This window comes from Penicillium hordei, assembly GCF_028827395.1.
Source record: "Penicillium hordei strain IBT 12815 chromosome Unknown utg000001l_segment0_segment0, whole genome shotgun sequence".
Taxonomy (NCBI): Eukaryota; Fungi; Ascomycota; class Eurotiomycetes; order Eurotiales; family Aspergillaceae; genus Penicillium; species Penicillium hordei.
The window spans coordinates 8,069,125-8,079,865 of NW_026623142.1; the positions used below are offsets into that span (position 1 = coordinate 8,069,125).

The window sequence follows — 10,741 nt, forward strand, 5'->3', positions numbered from 1 at the left end:
GTATGAGTTTTGATTGGAATGAGGTTAATTCAAATCCTTGGGGGGGGGGTTTCTTTTTTTCTTTCTTTTTGGTCTTTAGTGACTGGGATAGGATGGCCAACCAGAAGCCTGGAGAGATTTCCCCGGGGGGCGAATTCAACTCGGATGAATCCAGAGAAATGAGTGACGCACTTCAAAACCCAATGCCCATGTCGGCACATGAATCTCGGCATTCATAGAGTTTCCAAGTCCTGCAGCCAAGTAATTGCACTATAATCCCAGTGCCCAAGATGCCGAAGCGTGGACCGAAACCCCACACAGCCCCCTTATTTAACCCTGGTTAACCCTGTTAGAAGCAGATCCAAGATCTACCCCAGGAGATCTCCGCATTTCCCCATAGTTTTAAGTGTGGAATGAGATCTGCGTGTTGATCTTCACTCAATCTATCACTCCGTGAGCATCTACGGACGGACGGAACTGTATACTGTCCCCACTACCGAGTACTGATGCTAACAATGCCAACATTGTTCTCACCTTTCTGAGACTTGTTTTTGGGTTGGCCCCTCCCCAGCACTATCGTTGATCTTCCCCAGGAATTATGGTTTCATGGTCATGATGGCCACGGTGCCTAGGTGGTGGTGTCATGGTGCCCACGACTGTGTGAGCAGTATATAAAGCAGAAAAACTCGCAATTCGATTCAATTCCTTCTTGCCAGACTGATCCAGAACTACTGCACTATTTTCCTGGCTATACTCCCTTCTCTTGAACCATACCCCCCTTTCCCTCCTCTTCTATACCTTTACATCTACGTCATACCCTCCATTCACAATGTCCCACGAAGAAGGCATCAGTGTCAAAGACACAAACAACTCCTCCTCCTCAAATGAAGACTACGAAACAGGCCACTTCGGCCCCCTAGCCCACGTCAACACAGCCTCAAGCCGCTACCCTGCCTTCGGTGGTGATCTCCAACCAGGTCTCTACCGCGTCCCCAAAGACCGCAAGCTCGCCAATCCCGCACCACTAGGCCTCTGCGCATTTGCACTTACTACCTTCGTGTTGGGATGTCTCAATATGAGTGTTAGGGGTATCACCACGCCTAATATCATCGTCGGGCCTGCATTGGCTTATGGTGGCTTGGTGCAGCTCTTGGCTGGCATGTGGTATGTTGCCCAGACAGATCGTGGAAGGGGAAGGAGAAGTATAGATGGGGTTTTTGTTAACGAAATTAGGGAAATGGCTATTGGAAATACCTTCGGTGCGACTGTGCTCTCATCTTACGGTGGCTTCTGGATTTCATTGGCTATTACGTTCATCCCTGGTGGGTTTAATATTATGGGGGCTCTTGAAGAAGCGGATCATGGGTCTCCTGCTATGTTTTACAATTCGTTTGCCCTATATCTTTTTGTATGCTGTTCCTTATTCCGCGTAGAACGAAAAGAAGGGGGGAAAAGCTAACTTGTTTTTCTTTAGGGCTGGTTCATCTTCACTACGCTTATCACGATGCTCACCCTCAAATCCACCGTCGCGTTCTTCTCCCTCTTTTTGTTTGTCGACGTTGCCATTCTCTTGCTCGCCCTTGGATACCTTTTCAATGTGAATGGAGCGCCAAATGAAAAGTTGATAAAGGCCGGTGGGCTCTTTGCTCTGCTTGGTGCTTTCTTGGCTTGGTATAATGCCTTTGCTGGTATTGCGGACAACAGTAATAGCTTCTTTTTGCCTCCTGTTGTTCATTTCCCTTGGTCTGAGAAGAAGAGGTCTGCTAGACGGAACTCTGCTGGACAGAGCGAGGTCTAAGGCGTGTACGAAGCTATGGTATATCGCGTATTTAGATATAGATAGGATACAATAATAGCTATTGAATCTACTTCTCTTTTCGTATATTGTGTTGGAATAACATGTTCGTATTCTGGGCTTATCCTTCTAGACGTTGAAGTGGACTCTACAGAGCTGCTCTACAGAATCGCATAGCTGCGAGATCATAAGAATACATTGAATTACCACTCCGAATACTTAAACATTGCAGAATTCGCACATAAGTACATTTGGCTAAGACAGAACCATCCCTCCATAACGCCCATGGGTATCTTGAATATGCCGCTAAAACGAGCGAAAACAGACGGGGCACATTGCATCAAATCAATTTATGCAAAGGATAATCACGATCCTCCCCAGAAGATTGACCTCCGTGAAGGTTCAGCCCAGAGATACCACCAGACACTTGATCACCAATCAATCCATTGCCATCCTCGAACTGCTCCTCAACAGAGTCATCCTCAGTCTCCGGCGCACTGCCAATAGCAGAGCTGACCAGCTTACTCGTCTGCGCATGTTGCGCCAGACCATTCTTCGGTCGACCCCTTGGAGCGGACGAAGACGAAGTATTAAAGGGCCGACCACCGGAAGAAGGAATCTTAGCCTGGCGCCGGAGAGCATGACTGACTTCGCCCTGCGAAATTTTGATAATCGCCTGCCACTTGAGTGGGTCTTCGCGCTGTGCTGCCGTAAGACCGCATTCCACACCGTTGATCTCTGTTAGTCCGAGTGTTTCCACCCGGCAATCGCCCCAGAACCACGTGTTGTCCCCGGGCATGCGCGTATCGACTTGTGATGAGTATTGACGGCCTTCCATGACGCCGGATACGTCGTAACCCAGGGTGTGGGTGCCGAACATGAGCTCTGCCGCGAGTGGTTCGTAGCAGCGACCGACGATCCAGTGCGGGGAGACGTTGCAGGTTTTGCCGTTGGCCATACGGTACCAAGGACCGTAGTCGCTCATGCTGACCTGGCGGAAGGTAGCTGTTGCTTCTTCTGTGGTGAGTGGGACCGGGTCGGTTGCGGCCTCGGTGGTGGATGGTGCGGGGTTTGTACCTTTAAATGGGCCGTCTTCGGTAATGCGCTTGGGATCGGTGGTGTACACCTTACCGGAGATCAGGGCTGTGAAGTGTTTTGCGAGCTGCTCCTCGTCGTCGTCGATACAGTCTGAAAGGCAGAGTGCGACTTTTTCAATGACCATCACGTCTGTCACTTTGCGGACTGTTCCATTTTTGAGCTGGTTGGGATGGAACCCTTGTGGTCTTAGACGGACGGTGTCGTGTACAGCAAGGAGCTCGGCTCCGATGAAGATTCCTTTGCAGTGAATTCTGGCGTTGGGCCATTTGCCAATGACATGGAACTTGTGAACTATGCTCCAGGAAGACATAACGGTCATGGCATTCTCAATAGATGGATGAATGTTATCTCGCTCTTGGCCATTGAGGTAGAGTTGCCATGTGTTAAAAGGTTTGATGTTCCGCAATGGAACGTAGGCGTATTGGGCGGAGTAAGACTTGTCGTTTCCTAGGGGATCTGGAAGGGTTTCCACACGGAATCCCGAGTAACTCAACCCGCGTGGGCTGTCTGGGGTTTCAATAATGTTCACCATATGAACTTCATCCTCCGGGGTTTGGGTGACCACACCGGCGCGCCAATCAGGTACGCCATGCCACTCGTTATCATTACCGAAGATTTCAACGAGGCCCGTTTTGGGGTTTCGCATCAAACAGCCATCTTCTAGACCCTGCCAGACCCATAGAACAAGCTCGCCACGACGAGGGATGTAGGCAGGATCCAGAGCGAGTTTCACGAAGTAGTCTGAAAGCCATTCGTGTGTCAAGACCCAGTCAATATTGAAGCGTTGCTCAATATCTTCATCGAGACTCTCCTTATCTTTCAATTTCATAACCAAGATCCGCCAGTAATCTGGCCCCTCTGCATCAGTGGGTTGGCGCTCATTATCGGTCACTTAATATGTGTCAATAAAAAAACCTAACATAGAGGCATGATAGGACTCACTTGTATTCATACCACGTTTAGCCCGTTGCACCGCAGTCCCCTGCGGTACAGCGTCCTGGCTCGGCTTTACTCTACTGCAGAGCTTGCATCCGCACTTGTCCAGCTCGTTCTTGACCAGAGACAAGAAATGAGGGAAGAAAGATTTCTGTGATTGAAAGTACTTTCCACTTGGATGACCGAATAGGAAAGAGTCGAACTTAACATACGATTGTTAGTTGCAAATCAAGATGGGAACGCTAGGAAAGCTCACGATATTGGGATTGGTGGTACGTTGTCGCACGAATAGACAGTATCCCTCAGGCAACTTCTCAATCGTATGAACGACACCTGATGTAAGCTCTGTCAGCCTGAGAGCAGAGATATGAAGGATAGAAATAGAGAAGAGAGGATGGAACAGGCCAGTATGAAGCACAAAGAAGTGAATGGCTAAACGACAGTTGGATGAGGTGACAGAGGCAGTCACCAAACAAAGCGACGCGCGAAACAGCACAATGCAAAAAAAGCCAGCATGCTAAGTAAAACGTGCAAACGAAACCTGTGGTCAACTCACCTTCTTCGTAAGTGCCCATCTCTTTGAGCCAGTTCTCAGCAAGTAACTGCCGCCAGCGAATGTCGGGGCGTTCAATGTAGGGACCTCCAGACGGCCAGGTATTCATGTCTCCATCGCTGGAAAAGTTATCCATTGGGATAATATTGACATTAGGGTCATCATCCTCGCTACTAGAAGACATGTTTGTCTTCCTCGCCTGGAAGCCCAGGGAATGTAGATTAGATTGGTAATGAGCAATGCTAGAAAAAAAGAAGCGTTGTTGATAGGATGAACTATGGAGGGAGGCCCATGGTTTTCTGTGCTGGGCTTATCGATAAGAAATGCCGCTGTTTTAAGAGGGCGGTGAAAGAAGGGGAAAGCCTCGCTTGCTGCTTTAATTCAAGTCAATAACACAACTAAACTGAGAAATATCTATATTGTGCATAGGAAGATGGATTTATTCAACATCATTCTAACATCCACCTTCGAAATTGTCTATGCTGACTGTGTAAATTCAATTGGCAGTTGCTTCAACTAGAGCCTCAGAGCCAGAGTGCTCTTCTTCTTGATAAGGCGGTGGTGCAACTTCACCACTATTGGCCCAAACCTTCTGAAGCTCCTGATCAATTTCCTCGCGGCGCTGCTTCCACTCATCCACCTTATCCAGACGCTTGCGCAGCTCCTGAAGTTCTTTCTCAACACCAAGCTTCTCCTTCTCAGTACCGATTCTCTCGAATTCCCAGACCTCGCCTTCGGTGCCCAGGCCAAGAGTCAGGTTATAGGTATGGTACTTCTTCAAAGACGCCCGCGTCGAAATGGTGATGAGTGTGATACCTCGCTCCTTGGCATTGTCGTATAGCAAGCCCTCGACGTCCGAGGAAACAGCCGAAGTGCCTTCGTCCATGAACGCATATCGCGGTTCATGGTAGAAGAGCCTTGCCATGCCCATGCGCTGCTTCTCACCACCGCTCAAAACGTCTTTCCACTCCTTGCGAGCGTCCCAGCCGCCTTCACGTTGCGGCAGATAACCAAGATGGGCGTCGTCGAGGATCTTCTGTAGAGCTGCGTCTGTCTCGCCAGCTTCGCGCATATCAACCTCCGTGTGCGGGTAGATTACTTGGTCTCGCAGAGTGCCGACGCTGAGATACGGCCGCTGGGGAAGGAACATGATTCCGTCAAGGCCGAAGCCTCGAGGGCGGCTAACTAGCCCGCGGTATACGGGCCAGAGCCCGGCCACAATACGGGGGATTGCAGACTTGCCTACGCCGTTTGGACCTGAGATGAGGAGGTGTTCGCCCGAATGGACGATAAATGAGAGCGACTCGATGAGTTCGTCGCCGCCCATTGGGTGGAGAGATGGTGCGACGATCGGGACCTGTTCTAGACGGACGCCGTCGAAGCCGTTGTGGGTGGTGCCCTGGGAATCGGCAAGAGAGTATAGTTCGGGATGCGAGCCCCGTGGGGTGTAATACGCATCGGCGTGGACACGGTGCAAGGTGGCAATGAGGCTATAGACGCGAGAGGTATAGCCAGCGAGTTCAGAGATATCCTTAATGCTGTACATCATGCGACCCCCAGCATCAGCGAGCGAAAGCATGAGGCGTTTGTTAGTGATGAACTCCTTCATGCGGCCACGCTCACGACCCATGCCCTCGGGTGAATCGGCCAACTCCATTGCACCACCCGAGCCACCCCAGGCGGGGAGGAATATGGGTAGGGAAGTTATCAAGTAGCCAAATGCCGACCAGGAGTACTTTAGGATCATGTCTTCAAGCATGTTGTAGCGGATCTTGAGACTGTAAATGCCCTCCATCCATCGCTGCAGCTCCTTGAAGCTTCTGACCAGGAATACTCGCTCGGTATCAGCTCCGCCATAGAACGAGATCTCTTCGGCATTGGCTAGAAGTCGAGAGTGCAGGCCACGGAAATCTCCTTCCTTCTTGCCCTCTACTGCCTTAAGTTTTCCAAATGGTGGTGACAGTTTCCGGAGTACCACGGCTGTGCTGAAGTACCCAGCCAAAATGCCACTCAGGGCAAGGGGACCAAGTGAGCGATAAAGTTGATAGTTGAATACGAAAAGATCCACCAACGGCTTTCCCATTGAGGAGTATAGTGATGCGGCAGCTGTGCAGAACAAGGTAAGATCCTGCGTGATAAACTGGTCGGGCCCTTGGCCGATTCCCCCGTCCAAATTCATCAACTTATAGTAATTGTTATTGTCGGTCAGGTATAAGTCGTGGATATACCGGGTTAACCGAGTGCGGAAGGCAATGGATACCTTCGATTGGAGGAATTTGATCATCGCATTGGTATATGAAGCAAGGGTTCCGATTCCACACCACTTAAGAATACCCCAAAGGAAAGCCTTTCCTTTCCCAGCAACCAGATCCCTCACAATCTCACCATCAAGCCGTGCGACCAACAGTGAAAGATATGTCCTCATCAAGAGAAAAAGGCCATGGCTCATCAGCAATCCAGTCTCTTTGCTTCCCCATCTTGGGACCATGATACTTCCCAAGCTCAAGAACTGATGCAGGAATGCCAAATTCAGACCTGGTTTGGTTGTAGGGGGAGGAATCTGACTTGCCGAGCCATCATCTTTGCTACGAGCCGATGCCGGGGGGTTGAGGAATAGGCGTCGATGAGCGTCAAAGGTAGTAGGTTTGGTGGGATGTATTAAGACCTTGGAGGTTAGGGAGTCCTTGTATGGCACATAGATAGTACGAGATCCATCTTTACCCCGGATACCAGAGTTCCGGCGCAATAGACGGCGACCCTGGGCTCGCTCCTTGGCTCTCCCTCGGAACCACTTATAGCCTCCATAACCGGAGCCGATGATGGAGAAAAGAAGGGCTATTGTTGCAATCAAGCGGGTGGTTTTGGATGTGCGGTGAAACTTGGAGCGTACGAGATCGGAGTAATGACGATATAATGCCAGGAGGGGATCCTCCGGACGCCGAAGGGTTGACTGGACGGCCATCTTTAAATGGCCTGAGACCTCCGACTCACGAGGTAACTGAGGGGTGATCCCTAGACTCGACCGAAGGCCATGAGGTTAATTTTGAGTGTGTTGCAAACCATAAATGCATTTGAAGACAAGAAAGTGAAGTTGACACGAAATATTTGGGGGTTTGCATCATTGCATGTGAACCTCGGATATGCGGAGAAGCACCTCACGTGGGGAAGCTGACTGTTCTTCTTCTGCCCAGCCTTGCTCTTCCAATGATCTTCCAATGAACTGGGATTTTGGACATGGACTTGGAGATAATAATAGAAATGGGGGAAACCCCGACTTTTTTTTTTTTTTTTTTTTTTTTTTTTGACTCTGGCCCTGGGGATATTCCCATAGATTCTATCCTAAATCTATACGGGGTACGGAGTACCCCATTGTTTTTCTTTGATATCCTTTGTTATTATATTCAACTTCCCCTATATGAAACATTCCAACCCATCGCTGTGCACCTCGAGAACTCGAACAGTCACCAACAGGTATAACCCAGTTTGTAGTTTGTAGTTTGCGGCTTGGGGTTTGGACTGGATCTAATTTCAGTCAAATCAAATGAAATCAATCACGTTTCGAAGGCCATAGCTCCTCCTACTGGCCATATGAGTGGCTATTAAAGCATAAAAGTGGCCATAAAAAAGGGGCCGTACATAACAATCACAGTGAATATCCACAATGAGATCCCCCCACAGGCCTTGATCGGGATCATCACGAAAGGATTCTGTTCTGTTCTGTTCTTTTTTTCTTTTTTCATTCAGGCCCTGTGTTGTAGGGTTGTATGATTGATGTATGGAGTGTACGAATAAGAATCCCGCATTGAAGGTGAAGGTACTTATTGCCCGAGTACAGGGTACTCTGCATAGGGTGATAGCAAGTCGGTATTTACCGTAGCCGCTGAGGGCTTGTAGTAGCGTGTGAAAGACGGCACCCCTGTGCTTTGCTAGCCTTGTTAGCCCTGTTTAGCGTCAAAAAAAAAGGGAAAAAAGGAAATAAAATCCCATTTCCCTCGACCCATTTTCCCACACCGTTCACGTGACATACCCCCGACTCCTCTCGACTCCTCTCCCCCCGAAAATCCTCCTTAAGACGGTAGAAGATATCACATCCCTTTTCTGTTCGTTTAGCTTGTCGTTTTCGAAAAAGTGTAATAGTGGGTGTTGGATCACTCCCCGGGGCCAAAGGCGGTACGTGCGAACTTCCCCAGAGTGCTTGCTTATTATCTAGGAGGCGTGTTAACGTCCCCTATTAGCCGCGCTCTCGACCTTGGAGAGTTCTGGCATTGACTCAGCCTTTCAGACCTGGGATCTGTTTCGCCTCCCTTCCTTTTTTTTATATTTATTTGTGTTGGGCTACCTGACACCGCAGCCACCCTACGATGAGTGGAGAGAACGCCGCGCGAGATTCAGCTCCGGAATCCGCAAACAAAGCACCTATGAATACCTCCGACCTCCCGGGCTCAGCCAGTAAGTGAATGCGCTTGTTAATTCTCACCTGTTGTACCCAAGAAGGACATGATTGCTGACATCGTTCCTTCCGTAGTTCCTGAGCCCGCGCAGGGTAGCGGTACTGATGCGACCGACATCCAGGACGCAACCTCTGTCGCGCCTTCCGACCTGGCCTCCTCTTCCACTGCACCAGCGGAGAATACACCGGCCGCTGCTGAAGGCACCACCACACCGAAGAAACGCCATTTGTTGATTCCAATCCCATCACGACGATCTTCGAGAACAAACAAACAACAGGGGTCGGAAAAGACTGAGGAGGCAGCGCAAGATGAGCCTTCTCGACGGAGTTCCAAAGTGAGCATCCTGCGGCCGAAACGGGATCACAGTCGGGCAAGTAGCCGCCGGTCGCGCCAGGCTCCGAACGGAGTGAATACGGAGGAGAGTAAAGAGGCGTCGACCATGCCCGAGGACAGTCCCTCAAAGCCTCAACAGAAGAAAAGTCCGTCTAAGTTCCTGGCTTTCTTGGGCTGTTGCTCCTCTTCCGACGTTGATGCGGATGACACTGCTCTGCCTGCAAAGAAAACAACCATGCGGCCACCTGCTTCCAACAGGTTGCCTACTCCAGACAAGACAGAGGCTCCTACTGGTGACTCAAGCACTGTAGAATCGGGGGAGCCATACTTAGATGAAAAGGCACACTCTACAGTCAGCGCGGATCAGCCTGGCGAAGAAGACCGCAATGTCAAGCCTGCCACGGCCAGCGTGCAAGCCGATGGTCCTTCTGCGGATGCCAAACAGCCAGAAGTCTCAGGCCAGAAAGATCAGACTAATGATGTTGCCCCGCACGATCAAACAGGAATCGTGACAGGATCAGTGCCTGAAGTGAACGCAGACGCAAACACTCAGGATCGTGAGGGTCAATCAACCTCAACCGCCGAGGACCTTACTTCTGCATCAACGGCAACCATCCCTAAAGATTTTGGCACTGACGGCCAAGAAGAAGTCACCTCCCACCAAGAAATGAAACTCCCCGTAGTTATTCCTCCGCCGCCACCACCGCTGCCACCGGCACCCCCGGCTCCTGCTCGAGGCTATGAGGACGCAGCGCATCCTTTGCTACCTGCGCCTTTGCCCCACTTAAGTGGTCGAAAGTGCTTGGTTCTCGATCTCGATGAAACACTGGTTCACAGCAGCTTCAAGGTAAGTTTTCCTCGCTTTCAAAATGCGCCCAAGGCGTATAAGCGTATTGTTGTATCATCTCACTCACTATTGATTTGACAGGTTTTGGAGCGTGCCGACTTCACCATTCCAGTTGAGATCGAAGGTCAATATCACAACATCTATGTGATCAAACGTCCTGGTGTGGATGCATTCATGAAACGTGTTGGCGAGCTTTACGAAGTAGTGGTATTCACTGCCTCAGTCTCAAAGGTCAGTTGATAGTTGATGATTTTGGCGCGTGGCATATACTGACTCGAGTTATAGTATGGCGATCCTTTGCTCGACCAACTGGATATCCACAACGTGGTTCATCACCGCCTATTCCGAGAGAGTTGTTATAACCACCAGGGGAACTATGTCAAGGTGAGGACCCTTGTTCCTCTTTGGCCATCGAGAAAAAGCTAATCATTGTCCAGGATCTTTCACAAGTCGGTCGAGACTTGAAGGAAACAATCATCATTGATAATTCCCCCACATCCTACATCTTCCACCCTGAGCACGCGATTCCCATCAGTAGCTGGTTCTCTGACGCTCATGACAATGAGTTGCTCGATCTCATCCCTGTGCTCGAGGATCTCGCCGGGGCCCAAGTCCAAGATGTCAGCATGGTCCTGGACTGCGCCCTGTAGATGCCTCGATGGGATCCTTCTTACGCCTGAGATATCCATTTTGAGCGAATTGTTTTCTTTTCTACGCGAGAAAAGCCCTTCCCTTTTGCGTTCCTCCAG

The 10,741-nt window shown here is 50.0% G+C and overlaps 4 protein-coding genes across 4 annotated transcripts; 2 read left to right on the forward strand and 2 right to left on the reverse strand.

Annotated features, from left to right (window-relative positions):
• Nucleotides 1-808: 808 nt before the first annotated feature.
• On the forward strand, nucleotides 809-1,777 carry N7537_003072 (acetate uptake transporter family protein; the record flags this gene model as incomplete). Its single annotated transcript, XM_056894130.1, has 3 exons — nucleotides 809-1,143; nucleotides 1,213-1,387; nucleotides 1,454-1,777. The coding sequence occupies 3 exons, from the start codon at nucleotides 809-811 to the stop codon at nucleotides 1,775-1,777; spliced, it is 834 nt and encodes a 277-aa protein (XP_056759125.1).
• A 337-nt stretch (nucleotides 1,778-2,114) lies between these two features.
• N7537_003073 (uncharacterized protein) lies at nucleotides 2,115-4,545 on the reverse strand (the record flags this gene model as incomplete). The annotated part of the gene is made up of 4 exons (XM_056894131.1): nucleotides 2,115-3,763; nucleotides 3,815-4,010; nucleotides 4,065-4,153; nucleotides 4,365-4,545. The coding sequence occupies 4 exons, from the start codon at nucleotides 4,543-4,545 to the stop codon at nucleotides 2,115-2,117; spliced, it is 2,115 nt and encodes a 704-aa protein (XP_056759126.1).
• Nucleotides 4,546-4,857: 312 nt separating this feature from the next.
• Nucleotides 4,858-7,323, reverse strand: pxa1 (putative peroxisomal ABC transporter (PXA1); the record flags this gene model as incomplete). Its single annotated transcript, XM_056894132.1, has 1 exon — nucleotides 4,858-7,323. The coding sequence occupies one exon, from the start codon at nucleotides 7,321-7,323 to the stop codon at nucleotides 4,858-4,860; it is 2,466 nt and encodes an 821-aa protein (XP_056759127.1).
• A 1,399-nt stretch (nucleotides 7,324-8,722) lies between these two features.
• psrA (putative general stress response phosphoprotein phosphatase Psr1/2) lies at nucleotides 8,723-10,642 on the forward strand (the record flags this gene model as incomplete). The annotated part of the gene is made up of 5 exons (XM_056894133.1): nucleotides 8,723-8,810; nucleotides 8,887-9,992; nucleotides 10,074-10,223; nucleotides 10,278-10,376; nucleotides 10,430-10,642. 5 exons carry the CDS (start codon nucleotides 8,723-8,725, stop codon nucleotides 10,640-10,642), a joined length of 1,656 nt encoding a protein of 551 aa, XP_056759128.1.
• Nucleotides 10,643-10,741: the final 99 nt, after the last annotated feature.